This window comes from Crocuta crocuta, unplaced genomic scaffold (assembly GCF_008692635.1).
Source record: "Crocuta crocuta isolate KB4526 unplaced genomic scaffold, BGI_CrCroc_1.0 scaffold4, whole genome shotgun sequence".
Lineage (NCBI taxonomy): Eukaryota > Metazoa > Chordata > Mammalia > Carnivora > Hyaenidae > Crocuta > Crocuta crocuta.
The window spans coordinates 2,930,351-2,956,279 of NW_027529996.1; the positions used below are offsets into that span (position 1 = coordinate 2,930,351).

The 25,929-nt window shown below is 37.6% G+C and overlaps 1 protein-coding gene across 5 annotated transcripts in view; it reads left to right on the forward strand.

Moving 5' to 3' along the window:
• FYB1 (FYN binding protein 1) overlaps positions 1-25,929 on the forward strand; it is a 159,507-nt gene that overhangs the window by 98,845 nt on the left and 34,733 nt on the right. For all 5 annotated transcript variants that reach the window (XM_077763461.1, XM_077763463.1, XM_077763464.1 and 2 more), the window contains exons 3-4: positions 13,112-13,268; positions 25,159-25,205. In XM_077763461.1, coding sequence (XP_077619587.1) covers positions 13,112-13,268; positions 25,159-25,205 — 204 coding nt within the window. The remainder of the gene's footprint in view (positions 1-13,111; positions 13,269-25,158; positions 25,206-25,929) is intronic.

Below are 25,929 nucleotides of genomic sequence, written 5' to 3' on the forward strand. Positions count from 1 at the left end.
AAACCATGAGAGACTCTTGAATACTGAGAGCAAACTGAGTACTGATGGGTGAGGGGGGTGAGGGGGGAGATGGGCATGGAGGAGGGCACTTGTGGGGATGAGCACTGTGTGTTATGTGGAAACTAATTTGACAATAAACTATTTGTAAAATAAATAAATAAATAAAATTAAGTTGCGATGATGGTGGCACAACATAAAATGCAAGTACCATCAAATTGCACACTTTAATATGTTTCTTGAATTATACTGCCATAAAGTTATTTTTTTTAATAACCTAAATTTCCATCAATAATGAGACTGGTCAAATAAATGATGGTAAATCTATGTAATGAAGAGCCCCATACTTATGGGGAAAAAACTGGTTTCCTTATATATAGAACAGTATCTTTTTTAAATTAATAAAGTAAAATACAGAATAACATATGTACCATGGTCCCATTTGTGTAAGGGAAAAAATGGGATATTTCTTGAAAAACATACATTTCTTGAAAGACTGGTAACATTTGTCTTTAGGTTGGAGACTGGGAGATGGGATCTAGAAAGTGAGATTTTCTTTTAAACAGTCCCTCTTCTATTTTCTTTTATTTTTTTAATCTTTTTGTTTTATTTATTTTTTTACAAATAGTTTATTGTCAAATTGGTTTCCATATAACACCCAGTGCTCATCCCCACAAGTGCCCTCTTCCATGCACATCTCCCCCTTCCCCCCACATCCATCAGTCCTCAGTTTGTTTCTCAGCATTCAAGAGTCTCTCATGGTTTGCCTCTCTCCCTCTCCCCCACCATTTCCCCCCTTCTTCTCCCCCATGGTCCTTAGTTAAGTTCCTCTTCTATTTTCTTAAATGGTTTGCCGTGTATAAAACTATTTTACCATAAACTGTTTTAAATTTGTTTTTTTCTTTTTTTTAATTTTGTAATGTTTATTTTTGAGAAAGAGAGGGAGATAGAGTATGAGTGGGGGAGGGGCAGAGAATCTGAAGCAGGTTCCAGGCTCTGAGCTGTCAGCACAGATCCCAATGCAGGGCTCGAACCCACAAACCGCAAGATCATGATCTCAGCCAGTCAGACGCTTAACTGACTAAGCCAATTATGTGCCCCAAATTAGTTTTTGTTTTCTAAAGGGAAGAAAAGTAAAGGAAAAAGAAGGTCCAAATCAGTAGAACATTAAATGCCCTACCAGGTACAATAGACATAGAGTGTTGGGTACGCACAGATATTGACCGTGGAGACCCACCCTCAGAAGTTTACTGTGGAACTAGGAAAAAAATAAACAGATAGATAGATAGCTGATAAGTTTGGGGAGTTTTAAAGAAAATAAAATTAGTATAAGAAACCGCATGTGCATGCTCTGTGTACAAGTGGAGAACTCTGAGCTGTATTAGGTTGCATGAGTATTAACACTACAGAAGGGCGGTGCAACCACACTACATTTAAAAGGGCAGGTGGCCTTTCGGAAGCTTGCAATCCACAAAAGGGTCAGATGTATGGCAACGAGCATGTGGTCTCAGGCACAAGTGGTAGTTTAGAAAACTTTATTTTAACAGCATGAAGCCCAATACAGGGCTTGACTCATGACCCTGAGATCAAGACCTGAGCTGAGATCAAGAGTCAGATGCTTAACTGACTGAGCCATCCAGGGACCCCTAGAAAACTTTTTTTTTAAGTTGTTAGAGTATGATTATCCAATTCTCTACACAGATGGCAACAAATGTGCCCTGAAAGGTTTAATAAGAGCCTGTCCCATATAGAACAAACAACAGCTGCAGGTTCTAGGGTCATTCATAAGTAGAACCCCTGCCATTTGCTTGGACAGGTACACCTTTGTATTATTCCTTGTTCTTATGGCCATCCTGCAAGTTAGGAAACTATAGTCGCAATACAATAGGCAAGGAATAAAAAATCCAAAAAAACAAAATAAATCCTACAATGTACCACAGCTAGTGCTGATTGGGATCAGTAGTCAAACCCAAGTTTGAATGACCCCAGCACAACTATTCCCTCTACCAAACCATTCCTCTTCCCATGTTGAAAATTGCTTCTGGCATGTTAGGAATCAGGAAAGTGAGGGGCGCCTGGGTAGCTCAGTCGGTTGGGTGTCCGACTTCAGTTCAGGTCATGATCTCACACCTTGTGAGTTTGAGCCCCATGTCGGGCTCTGTGCTGACAGCTCAGAGCCTACAGCCTGCTTCTGATTCTGTGTCTCCCTCTCGCTCTCTGCCCCTCCCCCTCTTGTGCTCGCGATCTCTCTCTCTCAAAAATAAATAAGCATTAAAAGAAACTTTTTTGGAAAAAGAATCAGGAAAGTGAAAGTAACATTTGTTTGTTTGTTTGTTTGTTTGTTTGTGTACCTAATGGGATAGTTCTAAAACTTTTAAGTTAAACTTCCTGATTTTTCATCCATTCTAAGATATCCTAACAGAACCAAGATGAGGCATGATTGGTTTGGGGAAAGGGGTTTTGTTTTGTTTACAGTTGAGGTGGGTAGAGTGCAGGGTATCAATGAGGCAGTCATCACAAGTAATAGCTAAGAAGAGTAGGAACATTCATTGAGCGTTACAGTGTGTTCATTGAGCGTTACAGTGTGGTCAGGTGCTTTTGCAAGGTGGATGTATGTGACCACTTCACAGATGAGAAAATAAAGGCTTGGAGAAATCAAGCAACTTACTCAAGGCCCCGAATTGAGTAATAAGCAATTGAAGGTTTTCATAAGTGTGGTGAATTTGAACTCAAACCCACACCTCCCAAAACCTGTTCATTCTTTGCCCTGCCATGAAGCTACCTAAGCAAAACAAAGATACAGAAGTGGCCAATAGAGACTTTTTTTTTTCAAAGAGGTTGGCTGTAAAGGGAAGGAGGAAAAACAGCTGGTAATAGAATGGAGGACAAGGATAAGAGAGGCTATTGTTGTGTCTCTTTGGAGTAGAGAAGGTTGACCATGTTTAAGATGGAAAGTCCTTCTTAAAGGATGAAACACACAGTCCAGAGCACACAGTAAGTGCTTAATAAATGGTTGTGCTCAGTGCAAGTGAAGAAGTGCATAGTCAACAGAACAGGATCTAAAAGGACGTGGGCACTGATAAGAGCCAAGAATGCCAGTTAATATTAGTAAGGAAGATTGACATTTTTCCAGAAAAGCAGGGCAAAAAAAAAAAAAAAAATGAGGGCATGTAGGATATAAGGGTGTTTTAAAAAGTTAAAATGAAGGGTGAGTAGGGAGGGCCAGGTGGAGCGCTCAGCCTATTCTTAGTAAAATAAAAAGTAAAGTTATCTGTGGTGAAAGAGGAAGGCATGGGTGAGGTCCAGGAATGTGGGGAGGGTTGAAACAGCCATTATGGTAAATGTGATAAGATCTCAGTGATATTTGGTCCTGAGAAAGTTCCTGTTCAGTTAGGTATAAATGCATGTGCATGCAGCTGCTAGGGGTTCCATTAAGTGTGCACCTAGGTTGTTGTACAAGTTACTTGGTGCAGAGTTCACCAGTCCAGTCTCTGGGAATACCAAACAGCTGCTAGAGCTCTTCTTCCCTTTGGATGGGCAAGAACTAAGTGCCTACCCAGATCCAAAGAAAATAAAACTCTAGATTGGAGTTGTCAGTTCAATGGCTAAATCCTGGGGCAGGCATGTCATATTTCCCCAAATAAATAAATGATGAGCTTTATAAATGATTTCAAAACACGTTAAGTCAAAATAACTTGGTAATGATTTTATTTTGCAGTACCCCTCATCCTTGTGAGACCATCTTTTATGTTTATACAATACTTCAGGCTTTTCAAGATGCTTTCATGCCTATCAGCTCATCTAACCCTTAAACCCTTGTGAAGTAGTTGAGTTCGTATTACTACCACTCAACAGATGGAAAAACTAATTCACGTGGAGGTTCGTTAACTGATTTGCCAAAGACAAAGAGCTCTTTGGTGATAAATAGAGCTGGTGGTAAAATCAAAGTTTTCTAATGCCTGGCCCAATTCAAGGCTAGAAATACCTGGACCCTAGAAATACCTGGTCTAGGGTCAGGGTTTGGGGGCAACTGCAGGCCCCCAAGTATGGTACAATGTCCTTGGTTTCATAAAGGAATCCATAGATTAAAAAGGAAATCGAGAACCACAACCCTACATGTCCCTTAGACCCCATGGGACATGAAGGCAAGAGGTACCTTCTTAGTCCAAAGTTATAAATGTCAGAATCTAAGGGGTAGATTTCCTGGGACCTCATAGATCTTCATCTTATACTAGTACAGTGACCATATCTAGAACCAGTATTTGGTTCACGAAAAAACTGCAATGTGTCAAGTTTGTCAACTTTTGTTTCTTCTATTCTCCATAATAGGTGTACACTGCCACCCTCACTGTGTCTTTTGTTAATTACCCCCTTGCCTTCTGCCCATCCCACTTTTCTTCCCCCTCAATTCTGTTTTTTGCTTGTTAGTTTTGTTTGAGTTTTAGATCCTGACAAAATGTCACCCCTTCGGGCAACCCGTGTTTCAGTGACTCTGGAGCGTTGAGGGCAGAACCCTGCTCACCACTGACTCATGGAGGGCTTCATCGTTTCTTCCTGGTCAGATGGTACTGGTGTTCCAACCATGAGCCACCCACTCAGCATGCCTGAGCAGGGGCGTCTGACTTGTGCAAGGCTTCTTCTGAGGTTCCAGAATTAAAGGAGATGAGAATTTGAATCAGAGGTTGCTAACCTCCCAGATTCTTGAGAGCTGCTTTCATGTTTTTGTGTCTCTCTCCTTCATTCCCAAATTTTTCTGTAACCAGTATGAACTGCTCTCTTTTACAAAAATAGTCCGTTCTCTCTTATGTTTGCAATTAGTCACTTTTTTATTGTGGTTAATAATTTTATTCTCAAAATTATTACATCTCTGGTGAAAGTTCAAAGGTTACAAGACGTCAGTCAAGCTCCTACTTGACTTTTTAGCAAAATGCCCCATATCTCCTTCTTGAAGCCTTGAGCTACTCTCAAAATGTCCAGGAATACAGTTCGGGGATTGTGACTTGGAATGAGAGTGGGCAAATTTCACCTGATTGGTTTAATTGCCATTGAGTGGTTCTAAACTGTCCAGGAGAGCAGGTCTGCCCACCGCTAGGAGACCCATATCCCTGCATGATCCTATCATTCTTTGAGGAATTCCAAATGTTCTCGTCAGATCTAGTATTTTAAAGCCAATGACCACCTACGCAACATCTCCTGAGCCTTGGGGGATAAGACCCATAGAAAATCAGTTCCAGGTGTTACCTTTCAGCTACATCCTTAACTTTTTTTTTTTTTTTTGAGAGAGAAGAGCCAGCATGAACAGGGGAGGGGCAGAGAAAGAGAGAGACAGACAGACAGACAGGATCCCAAGCAGTGTCCACACTGTCAGTGCAGAGCCTGATGTAGGGCTCAGTCTCACGAACCGTGAAATCATGACCTGAGTCAAAATCAAGCATCAAAAGCTTAACCGACTAGGACACCCAGGTGCCCCATATCCTTAATTCTTGATGCACACTAAATTCTAAACTGTTTTTTTCCTTTATTTTATTTATTTCATATCTTCTAAGTCATTTTATGACTTTGTTTTGAATTCCTCAATTCCATTTCTTGAGACTTTCCTTGCTAGCCTGTGTCAGTCATCCACCTTTGGGGGCTAATTTTCCATGAGCTCTTGAATGTCTACTTTCTTGCTATCTGGTCTCCAAAATCAAATCCTGGTATAAATTATAAATTTAGCATCTAAAACACCCCAAATATGTGAGTATATGTTCCAGAATTACTTTACAGTCTCCAGAGTTAGTTCTGCCCTACACGAAACTGAAAATAGTTGTACAAAATCACACTGTGAGGAAAGGTATCAGTCAGAAAAGCTAGACTTACACTCAGATCTTTGGAAAGTGTGTGAATATGTGCATTGGAACTTACCAGTAACGTCTACTTCCTTTCCTTGAATAGCCACAGAACATAGCAGAAAGAGTGTAGACAGCATAAGAAACTGACTGGAGTTCAAATCCTGGCTACATTTAAACACTACTCCTGTTGCCTCTAAACTCTCTAACATGCATAGTTTTCTTAACTATTGAGTGGAAACTAGAGAAGAACCCCATTGATTTATTGTAAAGATTGAATAAGATTATATATGTAAAATGTCTAGAATGTGCCTGGCCAAAAACAGGTGATTACTTAGTATTGTTATCATCAGTCTCAGAAATGTCCTATAGATTTCTTCTTTCTGTTTCCCCTTTACTTATTTTATTATAATTCAATACCCACCATCTGCTTTCCATCACAACAGACTAGATTTTTGTATTTGAGAACTCCGATATCATTAATTGTATCTTAGCATACTTTAAAGGTCCAGAATGAGATTTCAAAGCCAGCCACATAACATTAAAGTAAGTCTCCTGTTGCTTTTTTCCCCCAGAAAAACAAAGATGCTTTTCCTTAGAATTATTTTATATACATGCAAATATATCCTTTGTAGGATTTGAAAGTGACCACAGATTTTGCAAAGCAAAATGTCTCCCTGCTAAATAGTAGTGTAAAATAGGAAGACTTTAGTGTATGTTCCCCCATGTTTGGTGAGGAGCAGAACCCTTGAATAATTAGTTTAGTGCTTCATTCAGCCTTTCAAATTATGTCTGACAATTTTCCAAAGGTAATTTTTTAAAAATCCAACCAGTCCCTCTCTGTCTTTCAGCTGCGCTTTGCCCCAGTTCTGCCACATCTTCAGGCAAACCCTTCCCTGGTGGTGGTGAGATGGCAATGCCAAGGGCCCTCCTTAAAGATCCAAGTCTGGGGGGAAACCAGCACACCCCTTTCTGAGTAGCTCAAGTTATTATAACCAAGGAAAGGAAAATAGATGCCAAGAAGCAGAAGGACAGGGCCCCTCCATAGTCGCCCCATCAGAAAGTCTCAGAAGCCTGTACAAAAACGAAAAAGAAGTACATGGGTTTTGGGGTAAGCCAGTTTTTCGTGTTTCCAGTTCATTGTTCCCCCAACCATGTCTATAACTTCTTACCTCCAAACCTTAGATCACTTTCAGATGGTAACGCCCCCAGCTTGTCAAAGTCTTTTCCATGAAAAGATAAGTCACAAATGGATGATAAAGAAAAAAAAATTTTCTTTTGTTTAGACAATAGCGTATTAATTTCTGCTCATGGTAGCTTATTCTCTGTGAGTACAGCTTTCAAATCACTTACGAATCTATCAGACCATATTATTTATAAATCGAAATAAGACGTCATTTTCATCTGTCAAATTCACTAGAATTTTTAAAAATTTTTTTCATGTTTATTTACTTTTGAGAAAGAGTGAAAGATAGTGGGAGAGGGGCAGAGAGAGGGAGACACAGAATCTGAAGCAGGCTCCAGGCTCTGAGCTGTCTGCACAGAGCCTGATAAGAGGCTCACACTCATGAACCATGAGATCATCACTTGAGCTGAAGTCATTCACTTAATCCACTGAGCCACCCAGGCACCCCAAATTCACTAAAATTTGTAATGTGTATTCTATGATAAAAGAGGCATTTCAAGTCAGTAAGTAATAGCCCATTAAATAAATGGTGCTGGGACATTTGGCAAATGATTTAAGAAGTAACAGCAGTAGCAACAAAACCCATAAAACTAGATCCCAATCTCACACCTAACTCCTAACCCCAAAATAAATCATCAATAGTTTCAAAGAGTTAAATGTTTAAAAATGAGTCCAAAGAGAAGTAGAAAACAATGTAAGGTTAATAATTATGTGTTCTCACAGCACATAACTGGCTCAGTCAGTGGAGTGTGCAACTCTTGATCTCTGGGTTGTAAGATCAAGCCCCACAATGGGCATAGAGATTACTTAAAAATAAAATCCTTAAAAAATAAAATAAAAAATGATTATGTATTCTCAGGGCAAGGATGGCATTCCTGAACATAACTCTAGTGATAGAAATCATGTATAAAAGAATTTATTCATTGAATTACTAGTCCTATATATCAAAAAAGTTTAACTTTACTGATGACAAAAATGAAATGGAAAAGTATTTCTAACATAAATACAATCAGTTGGGAAATTCTGTTTATCAGATTTTCAGGAGAACTAATCCTCTCTACCTACCAAAGAAGCTTTTTATATAATATGTCATTTAAAACCCTGCCATTAACCCTTTAAGGTAATTCACAGTAGAGTACTATATTTCCTTCAAAGGTTTTGAAGATTTTTGGTTTTGTTGGTTAAGGCATAGTTTGGTTTATGTTTTGTGGGGGTCTTTTGTTTATTTGTTTGTTTCACTTTTTGTTGTTGGGAGGTTTTTGGTATGAATAGGCAGAAGCAGGAGCCAAAGCAGCCTGATTATTATATTCAGTTTGTCCATATAAGTGGCAAAAGGATTAATACCCTGAATAAAGAGGTTCTACTATCCACTACAAAAACCACAAATAGTATTTTAAAAGTGGCAAAATGGGGAGCCTGGGTGGCTCAGTTAAGTGTCTGCCTTTGGGTCAGGTCATGATCTCACAGTTTGTGGGTTCGACCCCCGCATCAGGCTCTCTGCTGTCAGCACAGAGCCTGCTTTAGATCCTCTGTCCCCTTCTCTCTCTCCCCCTCCCTGCTCTTACTCTTTGTCTCTCTCAAAAAATAAACATTAAAAAAATTTTTAATAAAATAAAAACAGCCAAAGGATTTGAATAGATAATACAATTAAAATGAAAAATGGTTATAAAGATGAAAAGATGGACCTCAAAGATATGTAAAATTAAAAGAAAATATTTTTCAAGAGTGCATCTTCTTTTCCTCTCAAAACAATTGCCCTGAAATTAGGAGGACAAGAAAAACAAACTTCATATTTAGGGAAACTAGGCAACATACATAATTCCGATGCATAATGTATAAAATCAGAAAAGGTCAATGCAAATCGGAGAGATAGAGAGACATTCTAGTCATCATATAACCACCAGAACCTACGAATTTTTTAGGACTAAGCCTGATATGCTGGTAAATTTTTAACTAGTTCTTGAAGAAAAACTGTATGTATGTGTGTAATGTTTATATACATACAGGTATTAAATTTTCTGTTATTAAAATGCATAACACATAATATATAAATAAGAATAAGCTATACAATACTCTTTATTGAGAATTCCACATGGCCAGTTGTTGAATTTTGCCAATCTCTTGTACCTGTGGCCAATGTACGGTTGCAGTTAAGGAATGAGTGTAGTTCCGACCTGAATGTTGATCATTGGTTTAATTTATGTTAACAAGATGAATGAGAAACAACAAAGACATATGTCAGAAGTTCATTCGTCAATGATGTAAGTGAATATTTTGCTGAGTTTGTATAATAGCTTTCAAATACTGGAAAATATTTCTTGAATGTTTTATGCTATTCACCATATAATAGTTATAGAAAAAACACACTTTTAAGTTTAATCTGCATGATAAGCATTTTCTTAAATCTAATAATCAACAAAACAATAATGAAATTTATGGTTCTTATTTATTTCCACTACCTAGTTACTCCCTTTATGCCCAAGTTATACCTACCATAGTGAGGTCACTGGATGAAGAGTAAGGAAGAGATGCCAACAGTATACTATTCCATAGTCTTTTCACAATTTATAGCACGTCGCACAATCTTATACATATTCTACTTACATGTATTTAGTTTTTATATATCACCCCAAATCCATAAGAGCAGAAATTTGTTTCTGTATTCTCTCTATTGTATCCTAGTGCCTAAAACAGAGTTTGACACACACTAAGCATTCAATAAATATTTATTGAATAAGAAATAAAATGTTCAACTTACTATATGCAACGTACTGTCTTAAGTGCTTTACCGGTATTAAGTCTAACATCCTCACCACAACCCTTTGAGGGGGCACTATTAGGATCTTCATTTTACAGATGAAACCAGAAGTGACTTATCCAAGTCACCCAGCAAGTAAGTGGTGGAGACAGGATTTAAACCCAGGCACTTTGGCTCCAGATCATGGACACTTTATCACAATGCATTCTCTCGATGCATCAGAGCCATGATGCTGGCAAAGAGAAATCTCCGAATGTGAGATGTGTGGCAGAATTTACAAGCAACCAGGTCACATTAGAGCTAGTGGACAGGGATGGTTATGTTGGAACTGACTCATTATCAGGAAAGTCTGGTTTTGTAGAAAATGTTTAAAGACATTTTACAGCACTGCTGGAAATTGTGAGAAGTAAGCGTTCCAAAGAAAAATTGTTGCAAGTGACAAAATAAGACAGCTATTAACTCCAGGAAAACAGTAAGTTGAAGGAAAAAGCAAATGCAATTAGAGTGCCCTACTTGACTCAGAGAACAATATTTACCTTGTCATGATAATGAAAACAATGAACATGGGTTTAATTTAAAAAAAAAAGTTATGCTTTTACTACATTGGAGAAAGAAGGTGGTGGAGGGCAAAAACCTACATCTATCAAATAGAAAATCAATAATTTTTTCAGGCAGGAGTTGTGTGTGTGTGTGTGTGTGTGTGTACGAAGGTAAGTGCAAAAGAAACATCTAAAATTTTGGAAGTTTTTGGTATTTGATATTGATACTTTGATAAAAACGAAATTAAAGCAAAAGGTAGAAGTTTTCCATAACATTGTCAAAAATTCAAACCATATAATGCCAACGTTGGCAAAAACGTACAAAAATAAGCACTTTCCTATACTAAGTGATGGAGCTGACAGTTGATATCACTCTAGGAAATAATTTATATTTTGTATCAAAAGTCTTAAAAAAATGTTTGACCCAGCATTTCCACTTAATGGAATTCATCCTATGAAAAACCTTTAAATATGTGCAAAGACTAAGCCATTATTTATTGTAGCCAAAAGGAAAGGAATTAATGCAAATATATAATATTAGAGCTTTGTGTTTTTTTAAATTGTTGCATAAAGAAAAATTGTCCAGTTACTAAAAATTATATTGTAATTGTATTAACTTAGAATGATATATAGGAATAATGAGAAAAATTTTTAACTGGTACCAAATACCAAAATGTCCCCTTTTGCTCCCCTGCCCTAAAAGTATATGTCTACACTACAATGTTTCAATATACATGTAACTCAGTAGGTATTTCTGGGTGATGCAATTATGGGTGATTTATATTGATTGGGTTTTGCTTGTCTTTATATTACAACCTCTACTATATATATGATATACTTGTGAGATTGTTTAATAAATTTCAATATTTAGAAATCATACCTGAAACAAAATATATCCTCTTATTAATGATTCAAGGAAATCATTGAAAACAAGTAAAAATGTGTTACCAGTAGCAGACACAAAAACTAAACCTCTTTCGTCTAAAATAATGAGTTTGATAAAAAAAATCCACATTTTTAAAATCATAAAGAATGTCATACTAAAGTTGATGTCGACTTCTTCATAAAGTCCAGAATATTAAAACTAACATTTACAAAAGTTTCTAAAAAGTAAGAGATTCTTTTTTTGTTTTGTTTTGTTTTACTTTTCATTATGAACATTTTCACCCATATACTCAATAGCTAGATTTAACAATTGTTAAGATTTTCCTAAGCAAAGTAGAGAAATTCCTTTTAATAACGGGAATTAAAGAAGTTGTCTATCTCAAAAAAAAAAAAAAGGAATATTTATCAACATCGCTAGGCATTATGGAAATGCAAATTAAAAGCACAATGAGATATCACTTCACACGTTAGGATATCTATTATCAAAAACACAAGAGATAGCAAATGCCAGGAAGTGGAGCAAAGGGAACACTTATCTACACTGTTGGGAATGTAAAATGGGACAGCCACTGTGGAAAACAGTATGGACTTTCCTCAATCAATTAAATATAGAACTCACATATGATCCAGCAATCCCACTTCTGGGTATATATCTAAAAGCAACAAAATAATTATGTTAAAGACAGATCTGTTTTCCCATACTTAAAGCAATATAATTTGCAACAGCTAAGGAATAGATATGACCTAAGAGTCAATCAATGGAGGAGTGGATAAGAAAAATGTGGTAGATACATAAAGTGGAATATTATTCCACTTTAAAAAGAAGGAAATCCTGTCATTTGTGACAATATAGATGAATCTAAAGGGCATGATGATAGTGAAATAAGCCAGAAAGCCAGATAAGGACAAAGCTCCTTAGATTAACTGATATGTATAATCTAAAACAAAAGAAAACAAAACAAAAGTCAAACTCATAGAAACAGAGAGTAGAAAAGCGGTTGTCCAAGAAGATGTGGTTTGTCTATACAATGGAATACTACATGGCAATGAGAAAGAATCAAATCTGCCCATTTGTAGCAACATGAATGGAACTTAAGGGTGTTATGCTGAACGAAATAGTCAGGCAGAGAAGGACAGATACCATATGTTTGCACATAGAGGTGGATTAGGAGGAACTTAACAGAGGACCATAGGGGAGAAGAAGGGGAAAAATAGTTGGGGAGAGGGAGGGAGGCAAACCATGAGAGACTCTTGAATGCTGAGAACAAACTGAGGACTCATGGGTGTGGGGGAGGGGAGAGGGGAGATGGGCACGGAGGAGGGCACTTGTGGGGATGAGCACTGGGTGTTATATGGAAACCAACTTGACAATAAACTATTAAAAAAAAAGAAAAGAAAAGCAGTTGTCAGGGGCTAGGGTGGTGGAAATAGGAAGAAGTTGATCAAAAGGTACAAACTTTCAGTTATAAGATGTATAAGTTCTGAGGCTCTAAAGTAAAACATGGTGACTATAGTTAACACTGTATCATATAACAGAAATTTGTTAAGAGAGTAGAACTTAAGTGTCTCATCCTGTGCCCCCAAAAAAGATAAACACGTTAGATGATAGATGTGTTAATTAACTCAATGGGGTAAAACCTTTCAAAATATATACATATATCAAGTCATCCTCTTATCTATATTACATATCTTATAATTTTGTCAATTATACCTCAATAAATCTGAAAAAAAAATAGAACATATAAATGCCATGTTCTGTGGTACTTAGAATAATAGATTCTTTAAAGCATTAATTCAACTTAGGATGCATTTCTTACATTTTTATATTTAAGATCTTCATTTCTGCATACTTGGAACAACCACCTCTTGTGTTTTGAAGATTTATCTTAATTCATGGTATTTTTTCTCTGCTTCTTAGGTACCAGCAAAGGCCAAACGTGTTACTCAACGACTTCCCTTCCACCACCTCCACCATCCCATCCAGCCAGCCAACCACCGTTGCCAGCGTCTCACCCAACACAACCGCCAGTCCCAAGTCTACCTCCCAGAAACATTAAACCACCTTTAGATATAAAGTAAGCAAAGATGATTTTGCCATTTCGTTGTCAGTCTCTTGCCAGAGATTTTCAAACTATGCTTGGCTGAATGCTGAGAGTTCCATGGTAAACTGCTGGGGTCACCACTGTGAGCACATGGAAGGAGAAGGGATGGCTGAGCAGGCTGCTCTCATACCCCCACTTCCTTGAGCAACTCTTGTGTTATCTGTTTTTACAGTGTTTGTTTCCTTAGAGTTTCATTTGAAAAAAATCTCCACTGCCTTTTTAAAAGTTATGAAACATTCTTCAGGTTAGCACTACAACCATCTCTTCCGCCATCACCGTCACTGCCACCACCATCAGCACCACCACTACCATCATCATAATCATCACCATCACCGTTGTCATCATCACCACCACCACCACCACCGTCCTTATAATCACCACCATTATCATCACCACCATCATCATCCCCACCACCACCATCATCAACACCATCACCACCACCATATTTTACTGACTACTTATGACTCGTTAGGAACTTTATATATAAAAGGGGAAAATGTTTTCCTCATTTCACAGATGAAGAAATGGGAATTTACAGAGACTGAGTAAGAGCCTCCAAGATTACACAAGAATGTAGAGTAAAAATTTGAGGCAATGTCAGTCTAAGTCCAAAGTACATGTGTGCTTTTAACTACTCTGCTAAATAACCTCCTTAAGTAAGAAAATGCAGGTTTTCTCTCAATCTTCAGATTTGGGGCAGTGTGTTAAAAAAACAGAAATTTTTATTCAAGCCTACTCCTGCTTTTCTTAGATGATGCTTTCTAGAAATGTCAAGACTGTATGGGTTGCTATGCACAGGTTCTTTACCCATGTTTTACCAGAACAGCTGGTTGAGGAAAAATCAAACAGAAGATTGGAATGTTGTTTTAAAAAGAAATAATTGAACAGCAAGTATAAATCCTTATGGCAAGCTAGACTAGGTCTTCCCTTTCATCTTCCAGAAAATTGCTTTACTTGATTCTCCTTGACCACAAATAAGCAATATCCCAAAATATTTGACAACAGTTTATTTTTCCTCAACTTCCAGCCCTTACCAGACTGATGTTCTTTACATTCAAAGTACTTGATATTTGTGATCTATATAATAGAATCTGTTAGTAATATCTTTACATTGAAAGTACTTCATATCCATCATCTATATAAAAGAATCTGTCAGCATCAATACCTGATTGACAGCTTTCCTTTAGTGATGATGATTATAGTTTAGAGCAGATGAAAATACATGTCATAAGTACCCTCCACTATGTTTCACTTTATTGTGTTTGTCTGGGGTATAAAGGCAGAAATTAGAAAGTGTTAGAGCAGCTTAGCGGCTATTATCTTATTTATTGCCTGCAGTATGCGCTTGTATTAGCTTTGTGGCCTTCCAAGCATTTGATTTTAAGAATTCTAATCGAAAGACTTTAATACCCCATGATATTTATGCTACCAAATAAGAGTTTAAGCCATCTACCTACTAACATGTAAGTGCTAAATAAATATTTGTTCAGTTAAAATAATGAATTAACATGTGCTCTTACATACACTTGACTTCTATAAATTATTTTGCTTTCACATGTATTAAATTCATTTCTTGGAGCACCTGAGTGGCTCAGTCAGTTAAGCGGCTGACTCTTAATTTCACCTCAGGTCACGATCTCACAGTTGTGAGATCAAACCCCGTGTCAGGCTCTGCTCTGAGCATGGAACCTGCTTAGGAGTCTCTCTCTTTCTCTCTCTCAAAAAAAATTGTTTCTTTCCCCTAATTTTTTTCCTAGTCTGATAAATTTAATCCAGTAGATTATGATCTTAGTTCCTTTGAGTATTATTATGGGACCCTATCTCAGTTACTGGCTTCAGTCTTATGTAATTCCAGTGAGGAATTTTAATAAATACCCTGAGCATGAATCCCTGAAAATTTATAAGACATGAAGACTGATAATAGTGTGATTGAAGAAACTGGAGAAGAGGAGTATTTGGCACTATTCCTGCAATATGGGGAGTCCCCAAGACCACCATATATTTGATGATTCGTTTAAAGGGTGCACAGGACCAGCAAACAGTGGTACTCATGGCTAAGATTTATCACAGTGACCTGTCCTTCTATGCCTGGGAGGGACACTCTGAAAGTTCCCCTTTCTCCAGCTTTGAAAATGTGTAATGTTGCTTCCTAGGCAGTCCATTAGAGACAAGTTTTTATTGAGAGTTGGTCACATAGGCACCTTTCGCCTATCCACTACCAAAATAGCAGACTTCCAGAAGGAGAGTAGGTTTTCACCCTAAGTCACGTTGTCTATACAGTCTAGCCGCAACAGATCACTCTTATCAATTAAGCAACTTTTCATATCAGTGTAGGGAATGTTTTAGAAGCTGAATTCCCGTTTGCAAGCCAAGGGCCAATCATGGCTTCAGATTCTTCTAAAACGAGTAGCTTCAGGCTTGCTGTATTAATTCTTTTCAGCATACCTACTCTACAGAATCCATTATGATATGGTGGGAAATAAAAAGTTGTAAATGGAAGAAAAGAGTTCAAGAACAGTCCTATAGCTTGTATGGCAAATTTATAAGGATCCTAGTCAATTTCTCAGGTTTTCAGGGAATTATTGAAAAGTTGAAAGAGGCCTTCCAACCAATGAGGCTCAAATTCTTACTTGTAATATTGTTTGCATCAGAAATTAGCAAAATCCACCAACTGTAATAAGCTTTACCTCATCTCTATTAAGAACTCCCAATTACTAAGTCAGATTCATCTAAGAGTTCCTGACTCCACAAAATACATACTCTCAGAAGCAAGATGAAGAGAAACAAGAGTCTTCTTGGAAGTTATACTGTCTAGACAAAAAATACTTGGGGAATCTGAAAGTTGTCAGGTGGAGAGATTGAGTGAATGAAAGCTAAGGGATATTTACAATTTTATAAGTAAAAATGTGATGTGTAGTGAAAGAGTTTCAGACTTCCATCAGAGAGCTTAAGTAAATTCCAAAATGAAGAAATATCTGGGTTAGAAACTTTCCCCCAAGTAGGGGAAGTTAGATAAGACACAAAGAAGAAATAAAAGCAAAATGAGACTTGGTATTCAGGCTCAAAACCTCATATTTCGAATGAGAAGGAAGTTTACAGGATAAATCTTTAAGTAACATTGTGGGATATGGGTGTTCCTGTAATTTTCCCCGGGTTTGCCACCCTTCAAAACACGCGCATAGGTGTTTTCCAGAGGCTCTCTCTGCCAGCCTGCAAATGCCATTCCTCCCCTCACTGGTCAAGGCCACTCTCAGGTCAAGCTCTCATAGTTTTTTTTTGGTTTGTTTTTTTGTTTTTTTGTTTTTTACATTCGCTCAAGGATTGTTCTTTTGAGCCACTACTTTGTGTTTTTGTAACAGTAGTTCAGGAAATATCAGTGAACAAAATAAAGATCCCTGTCCACATAGAACAGGGGCAACAGACCAAAAGAATAAAAATAATAAACAAGTCAAGGAGATAGTATGTTAGGAAGTACTAGGTGGGAGAGAAGAGAGCAGGGTTAGGTGGTGTAGTGAGAGGGTGGGGTGAGGGACAGATTGTTGCAACTTTAAGAAAGGAGAGGGTAGCTCCCTTCTATAAAGGCAGTTATACTTGAGCAAAGACTCAAGGAAGTGAGGGGGTTAGGCTTGCAGAGATCTTAAGCAAGACCATTCCAGGCAGAGAAAACAGACAGAATAAATGCCTAGAATGTTCAAGGACTAGGAAGGAGGTAACCAGAGCTGGAGTAGAGTGAGCAAGGAAAGGAAGAGTAGGAAAATATTTAGCTTATGTAGGGCCTTGCCGGTCATGGCTGACATTGTGGCTCTTCCAAGTGAAATGGTAACCACTGAAAACGGTTGAGCAGAGCAGTGATGTTTTGAATTATGTTTTATCAAGATCAACTTAACAGCTGTATAAAAAGAGACAGTAGGCCAATACTGAAACAGAGACACTGGTCAGGCAGACATGGCAGAAAGGCAGACATGGTATCGTGGTGGCTGTAATCAAGATAGTGGCAGTGGAGACGGAGAGAGGTGTCCAGATTCTGAATATATTTTGAAGGTAGAGACAATAGAATTTGGATCTGGGGAAAGAAGATCAAAGAGGACTCCAGGGTTTTTGCCTTGAGCAACTATAAGGATGATGTATCCTTCCATTGAAATGGGAGAGGCTAAAAATGCACAGGTTTGGGAGTGAGGAAAGTTAGGAGGGCATGACTATTTTAAGCTTGAAGCATCTTTTAAACATCCAAGTGGAGATACTGAGGCAGTAACTGAGTATTGGGTTTAGGAGAAAGTTCGGATTTAAAAATATAAATCGGAGAGTCATGGGCATATATTCCCCACTTCCACCAAGGAAATGGGGTGATTTTGGCTCAGGTCATGATCTCACGATTTGTGGGTTTGAGCCCCAAGTCCAGCTCTGTGCTGACAGTGTGGAGCTTGCTTGGGATTTTCTCTCTCTCCCCCTCTCTCTCTGCCTCCCCCCACTTCTCTCTCCCTCTCTCTCTCTCTCACTCTCTCAGTCTCTCTATCAAAATAAATAAACTTAAAAAAATTGCCAAGGAAGTAAGCATAACTAGGGAGAAGAACCGAGCCCTGGGAGAAGAAAAATGAGCAAAGGGGGATAAAAAGGAACAACCAATAAAATAGGAAGGAAACAAGGGTGTGGTGTTCTGGAAGACAAGTAAAGGTAGTATTCCCAAAGAGAAGGCAGTGATAACTGTGTCAGCTGCTGCAAAAGGCCACATAAGTGGGGACTGTGGAGGTCAGTGTGGGTGAAGTCTCCTGGAATCGGGACTCACGCTTGACTGAAATAGCTTTAGAAGATCAAGAAAAGAGAGGAACTTGAAAGAGCAATGGTAGACAATCTTTCAAGGAGAAAAGGGAAGCAAAGGAATGGAGCAGTAACTTCTGGGAAAAATGGAATTGAGATTTTTTTTTAAGATAGAAGAAATGGCAGTATGTTTGTATGCCAGTGAGAAAGATCTAGTAAAGAGAGGAAAATGATAATGGTGGCGGGGGGAGAGTTCTCAAAACAAGACTAGAGCAACTGAGAAGTTGCTGGGAAGCAACTGGGAAGGAACAGTTCAGGTGAGGGACTGGCTTCCCAAAGGAATAAATAACTGAAAGGTTGACAACCTTCCCTAGGGTGTGGAGTCTGTGTCGCTTAAGGGATGGAAGTGAATTTTTAATTGGTGTCAGGGAAGGAATTTCAGGAGATGGGGGGTCCTTTTTCACCTACCTCTCCAGAAGACACTTGTAATGACATTATTCAGACCAGGATGGCAAAAGAATGTAAAAGATTGGAGGCAGATGAGAATTAGAAATAATAACCATCTTTAAAAATAAAGTGGTTGCGGCCAAAGTCTATTTTATTTTAAATTGTCTTGTTTCCCCACCTAGTGGTGAGAAGTCAGCTAGTTACATTTTCTGCTCTGTTACTCAGACATCTGAAGAGAAACTGAAACGTGTCGAAAGAGCTTGTTTATCATTATTAGTGCCCAGGTCAACATCTTTTAGTGTAACGCATTTCTTGGCACCATCTTCAAGGATTAATTATAATTTTAACAGCATAACTAACTCTTCGTATGAAAACAGGACTAATGGCTGAATATTTTGGTATACAAAACAAATTCCATGGTTATTAATAGCAACAAGACAGGAAAAGTGAAGTAATAAGAAATAATAAATAATGGGAAATGACTAAGGTTGGAAAAGGGAGAAGCTGAACAGTTCTTACCGTGAGGTCATTCATAGCCAGCTTCAGGGGTTTTTGGCTCTAAAATCAGACAAAAAGTCAGAATGTGTACCATTACAACATTTTATTAATTAGGAATGCTTAACATTCCCTGGAATTTGAGACTTGCCCTTTCAGACATGCCCCCCCGGGTGGTCTTACCTAGCTCTGTTTGGAAAGCACTGGCTAAAGCGAGTCGTACTTTTAAAAGTCCTCCTGCGTTCAATACAGGAAGACATGTTCCAGAGAAAAGTTCACAGAGATTTTATTGTCAGCAACAGCAGGTACAGAACAAAGTTGTGTGACACTTAGATTTGCCCTTCTTCTTTAAAAAACACAAGCAAAATCAACAATTAAAAGCTAAAGTCGTGAATAGCAAATAAGATATAAAGGTCAACAGGTTTACGTCTTTAGAAGTCAGGAAATAGAGCTCACTCGAGCTTTCTAAAACTGACGGACCTAATAATGAATTAACTTTGCCTTTCCTATGTAATTCTGCGTGCCACAGTGTGAAGCCAAAGAACTGGTGAAAGGTCCTCCTGAACGGACACAGCGTTCTAACAACGGATAAACTTCCCTTTCTTCGTTTTTCCCTGCTCCCTCTGCTTAGACCTGTACCACCACCATGGGATGTGACTGGTTTCACTGTTTGCCTCCAGGGTCTGATTTTCTCAATGCCTGAAGCACAATTTTTTTTTAAGGATGGGTGACAGTTTCTTTCTTTTTAAGTTTTTGTTTCTTCATTAGAATGAGAAAATGAACAGGGGAGGGGTAGAGACAGAGGGAGGAGAGGATCCAAAGTGGGCTCCCTGCTGTCAGCACGGAACCTGCGGGGCTCAAACTCATGAACCTTGAGATTATGACCTGAACTGAAGTCGAGGTTTAATTGACTAAGCCACCCAGGCGCCCCGGTCTCAGTTTAATCTCAGTTTATTCGTGACATTCAGCTACCTCATCTATTTCCTTTTATTCTTCATGATCATTCTTATACGATTTCATATCTATTGAACATTTTCATGTTATATATGGTGAATTCAGACTTATATAAACTAAGATCTACATCTACCGTGTTAGGTCTATGAATCAATGTGTACATGGAAACATTATAAGTGATAAGTGGTTTGTATAAATGTGCAGCCACATATGTATGAAAGTACATGCAGATACTCACCCTTCTGCAAATATTTGTTACTCATCCATCCATGTGTTTTAGGAATTAAACTGCAAGTCCAGTAGTCTTTTTGACTTAATATTCTCCTTCAAAAATGATAATAAACAATTCGCTTTAGTAACAAAAGTTAATTGGGACATAATTAATTCATCAAAAAAAAATCAAAGTCCTATACATGACTGGAATTATTCTAATAGCTTTCTAAAAAATGATAGTCATAATAATAAATTAACCAAGTGACAATCTCTTTCATTAAGGGGCTTATAGTCTCATAGTAGGGAGAGAGACCTGCAAGCAATTACTCTATAATTATAGTAACACAGAATAACCACTATAATGAAGCAATGTATGACATACAGAAGCAGCAACCACGTGGGACTAAGGCATCAGAAACTTCACAGAGGAGGGAATGTTTAAGGAGAGCCTTAAAGATTAAGGAGGACCACAAGCAGATAATAAGAAAAAAGATTATTCTAGAAAAGGAAAACAGAGTGGGGTAGGCATGGATCAACAAGAAACCAGAGGGTATTCAGAGAGTGAGTCGGTATTAACATGTGAAAAGATGATAGAAAAAGAGGAAATAGGAAAAATAAAACTGTAAAAGAACAGGGCTGGGTGTAAGAACTTTGTATACCATGAAAAGGGTCATAATTTTTATTCTGTAGAAGGTCAATATATTTTGATGTCTAAGGCATTTACATCTTGTGCTTTTAATGAATGCTCGTTTCCTTAAATTTAATAAGGCAAAGGTCTAATTTATTTTAAGTACTTAAATTCACATAATATAACTTGCTATCTTATTTATACATCTACAAAGTTTTATTTAATAAAACAATCATGTTGGGGGGATCGCTGATTTGTGATTAGACAACTCAGGTTAAATTTTTTCAAATGGGTAGTTACATTTAAAAAATTAGTTTTAATTACCCCCGTATGTGTTTCACATTGCATGGATAAATCTATATATTGAATTTTTTAAGCATTTCAAAAACCTGACTGAACAAATTTAATAACTGCAAATCCTCCCAAGAACTTAAATGACTCTTACAAATCTGTTAAAGCACACCCAGTTCCCTTACATATTCCAGTTGTATTTTCTATGGGATTTTTCTTATACTTTTTAAGGAGCATATTTAGTTTCAAAATTTTTATAAAAGGTGAACATATAAAAGGCAGAGAGAAGAGTAAAATGAGCCTCCATGTCTCCTGCACCAACTTCAACAATTATAAATACATCACTAGTCTTGTTTCATCAATACCCCCGTCTGCTTCCCTCTTTCATATTATTTTGAACCTAATACCAAATACCATGTAATTTTATCCATAAATATTTTAGTAGGTATCCTGAAACATTAGACTCTATATAGTAATATAAAAATCAAGTCCATGTTCAAATTTCCAGTTGTCTCTTAAATTGAGTGTGTATATTTTTTCCTAGTTTGTTTGAATAAGAATCCATATAAAGTCTACACATTTTCATTGGCTTATACTTTTGTAATTTTCCTTCAAGCAACAAGTCTACCCTTATAACTATATTTATCTGTTTATTGCAATTTATTTGTTGAAGAAATCAAGCTCATTTAGGGGACTATGGTTACATATTCCAGATCTTGCTGAATTCTTTCCTATAGTTTAGCTTATATGTTCTTCTCTCCTCTGTATTTCCTGTAAATTGGTAGTTGATGGTAGAGGTGACTTGACCAAATTTAGTTCTAGTTTTTTTTTTTGGTAAGATTACTTCCTAGGTGATAGTATATTATTTTATCAAGAGGCTGAAAAGTCTGGTTGACTCTCCTTTTTTGATATGAGCAGCCATTGACACTCAATATTGACACAAAGAATCCTTATTTTTCAACTACACTAAAAAGTCTAAATAACAAATTTTAAATTAGTTTCATGCATTTAATTAAATACTTGCTAATGTAACAAATCTCTTAAATATTACAAATATTTAAAATATTGAACACTGGGGCATCTAGGTGGCTTAGTCAGTCGGCAATCTGTCTTTGGCTAAGATCATTATCTCATGGTTCATGGGTTTGAGTCCCACTTTGGGCTCTGCACTGACAGCTCAGAGCCTGGAGCCTGCTTCAGGTTCTGTGTCTCCCTCTCTCTCTCTCTGCCCCTCCCCCACTTGTATGCTCACATTCATGCTCTCTCTCTCTCAAAAATAAACAAACATTTATAAATAGAATAAATAAGAAAATAAATAAAATTGAACATAGATTCATTGTCCCAATAACTATAAAACTTGTTTCACAAATTTTGGTACCATAAGTTTGACTAACTTCATCATTTCTGTATTTTATCCTAAATCTTTCAAGGACTAAAAAAAGTCACTAAGGGAAAAAAGTGTCTTGTCATGGTCAAGCTAATGAATTGATTAATTGGGCCTTTACACTTACCAAAATTAAAAGCTAAGCATATATAAGCTACAGTTTTAAATTTCAATTTTTTTTAAAGTAAGTTTAGGGGTGCCTGGCTGGCTCAGTCGGTTAAGTGTCTGACTTCGGCTCAGGTCATGATCTCATGGTTCGTGGGTTTGAGCCCCACATTGGGCTCTGTGCTGACAGCTAGCTGAGAGCTTGGAGTCTGCTTCAGATTCTGTGTCCCTCTCTCTCTGACCCTCCCCTACTCACGCTGCCTCTCTTTCTCTTTCAGAAATAAATAAAACATTAAAAAAAATTTTTTTAAAGTAAGTTTATCGAATCAACAATCGATGACCACATATGTTTACCATCCCAGGCAAAGACTGAGACATGTATGTCTATGGCAATTCTTCCTGAGCTTCAAGTGTACCCAACCAAACTTGTTTTATGATCTAAGGGATAACAAGGCATTTCCAGCCCATATTCTTCAAATGGGGTTAGCTTTGCAACCAGCATCTCTTGGGTTCTTTAAGTGGCTTGAGTAGTGAACACAAGAGTGATATAATCACATTTACATTAGAAAATGTTGGCAGCAGTATGGAGAAGGGACTGTATGGATGGAGAAGATGGAGAGCAACGCTCCTCACTAGAAGGCAGGGAAGATGGCTACTGCAAGAGTCCACCCTAGAGATAATAGAATTCTGTTGTCCCGTCTAGCAGGAAAGAAGAGAAAGATGGAGGGTGGGGTAGTGAATTAGAGGAGACATTAAATATGTGGAACTGACAAACGTGATTATTTTGATGAGGGACTGAAGAAGAGTGAGCAACAAGGACACCTTTAAGGCTTAGGTGGATATGTGGCACTCTGGTGTCATTCACTAAGAAACTTGGTAGGAAAAACAGCTTTATGCTGGGATAGAAGAGGAAAGTCTCTGTTTCTGTGATGTTCATGTATAACTGGCTGTGGGATGTCCAAGATGTGCATATGTGAGTCTGAAACTCAGAAGAGAGAACTGCCCTGGAGATGTCAGTATGGAAGTTACCAACACGAAGAGAACAAGTGCAGCTGTGGGCATATATGAGACCATTCAGGGACAGGGGTAGAGTGGAGAAAGAAAGGAAACTGAGACCAGAACATAAAGGAATATCACCATTTAAAGGGGAAGTCAGAGATAAGTAAACCCACAAAGGAAATTGTGGGGTGGTGGTCAGAAAGACAAAAGTGAGCCAGGAGAGATTTCTTATGGAAACAAAAGAGACTCCAGGAAAACAAAACGGCCAATAGTCTTAAGGGTCACAAAGTAATCATGTAAGATGATCATGGAGAGGTACCCAGTGGATTTGGTAAGTAAGTTCTTTAAGAGTGGTTTCAGTGAAGGATCGGCAAAAGAAGCCAGAGGGTAGTCATGAAGAAATGAGCGAGAGAAAAAGAAATCAAGTCTGTGAACACAGACAGTCTTCTCCGCGTTGGCTGGGAAAGGAAGGACTATCTGTATCTATGGTAATGTGGAGGACTGAGAAAGGTAAAGAGGAGATTTTGGTCTTTATGAATGAGAGTAACTTGGGCTGAGGGAGAAAGCAAAGTATGAGACATTTAGGAATGGGAAGTGAAAGTAGAGGAATAGTAATAATAATATAAATGATATGATGACACACAGAAGAAAGAAACAGGAGGCGAAACACTAATAATTTAGATAGAATTCAGAACACAGGTAGAGAGAAAGTAAGCATAAGTTTGGGTTAAAGGAATATATTTTCTTAAGAGAGTTTACTTCCAATAACTGCTGGGGTTTTTTTTCAGTGAAATAAGAAACAAGATCATCTGATTATAGGGAAGATGAGAGGGTCAGGAGATTTGGGTAAAGTTGTGAAGGTTTTGGATAGCCTTTGAGAAGGATGATGGAAAAGTAGATTCACTAGGAAAAGATATATGAGATTACAGAATAGTGTCGAGGGTAAAGTTGAGATCGAATGTCAATTATTTGTAATATCCAGAATCAGTGCAATGACAATTTTCTCCAGCTTTGCTTATCAACCTGAGAATAAAAATAGAAGATATAGATGGTTCCATAAATCATTAAGGATTTGTGGGGCCCACGTACTGATAACTGTGAAGAGCAATTGGAATGCAATGGTTTGGAATGAAGCACCTTGGAGCCCAAGCCACAAAGGATGGAAGTAAAGCCAGGTGGAGAACACCTGGAAAGAAGGAGTCAAGGATTAGAACTAATTCTCTTTGGCATCTATACCATAAAACCAATCAAATGCCTTCAGAATCCTAGAATTGAATTATTTATATACTGCCACTTTAACAGAAAACATATTACTGCCCTGAAGCAATGGATTGATTGCATGTGTCCATTGTGAATGGACAGAATTGCCTTCAAGCTCCCCTATTCTCTCTCTCTCTCTCTTTTTTTTTTTGGCCTCGGTAGCCGCATAAATATGAGGCTAAAGCCCATTCTAATAACTTCTGAAGTTTTAAATCAGAGCAGAAATTAAAGAGAAAAGAATAAAATATGATCCTTTTAGTCTTTTTCCTTTTTCATTGTAAGGTGAGCATCTATTTGCTCCATGTTTACTTTTTCTTGTTTCTTGTTTTCAGAAGCCCTGTAAATGAAGAAAATCAAGATGGTGTCATGCACTCTGATGGTAAGAAGCACAAAGATGTTTTATTTATTTGTTACCTCAGATACAGAAATTTGAGTTAATCATTTGGACAGGCACATTATTGGGTCATTGTCATCTTTGGTCTTTTCATGACCACTCTCTTGTTTTACTTATGTGTGCATTCCCTTTTATCTCCATGACCCATTCCCTTTCCTCTGCTTCCCTTACCAGAGACAGACATTTTAATACATTTAATGTGTGCGTATCTGTTTATACATATTCTTTACATATGTATAACACATACTGTTGTATGTGTATATATTTGAATTTACATAAACAGTATGTTAGAGTTCACTCTGTTCTTTTTTATTTTACACTCAGAATAATATGTTTTATGGGCAATACATGTTGCTATATGTATATTTAATTTGTTAACTACTGCACAGTACTCCATGGTATATATCCTATGCATTTGCATTTTACTTCCAACTCACTGGTACTAACAAATAATAACTCAGTGTACATTCTGGTCCATATTCTCATGTGGACCTCTGAGAGACTTTCTTTAAAATATATATCCAGTAGTGGAATGGCTGTTTGGAAGCTATGGAATATTCCTGGAATATTCTAGTCCTATGGAATTAGTACTAGAGTGCTCCCCAGAAAACCTGAATCTGTGTGTACTCACATCAGCAGGGCATGAAGATTCCAAGATGCCTACCTTTGCCAGGGTCTGGTATTATTTAGCTTTCCAATTGTTTTGAGT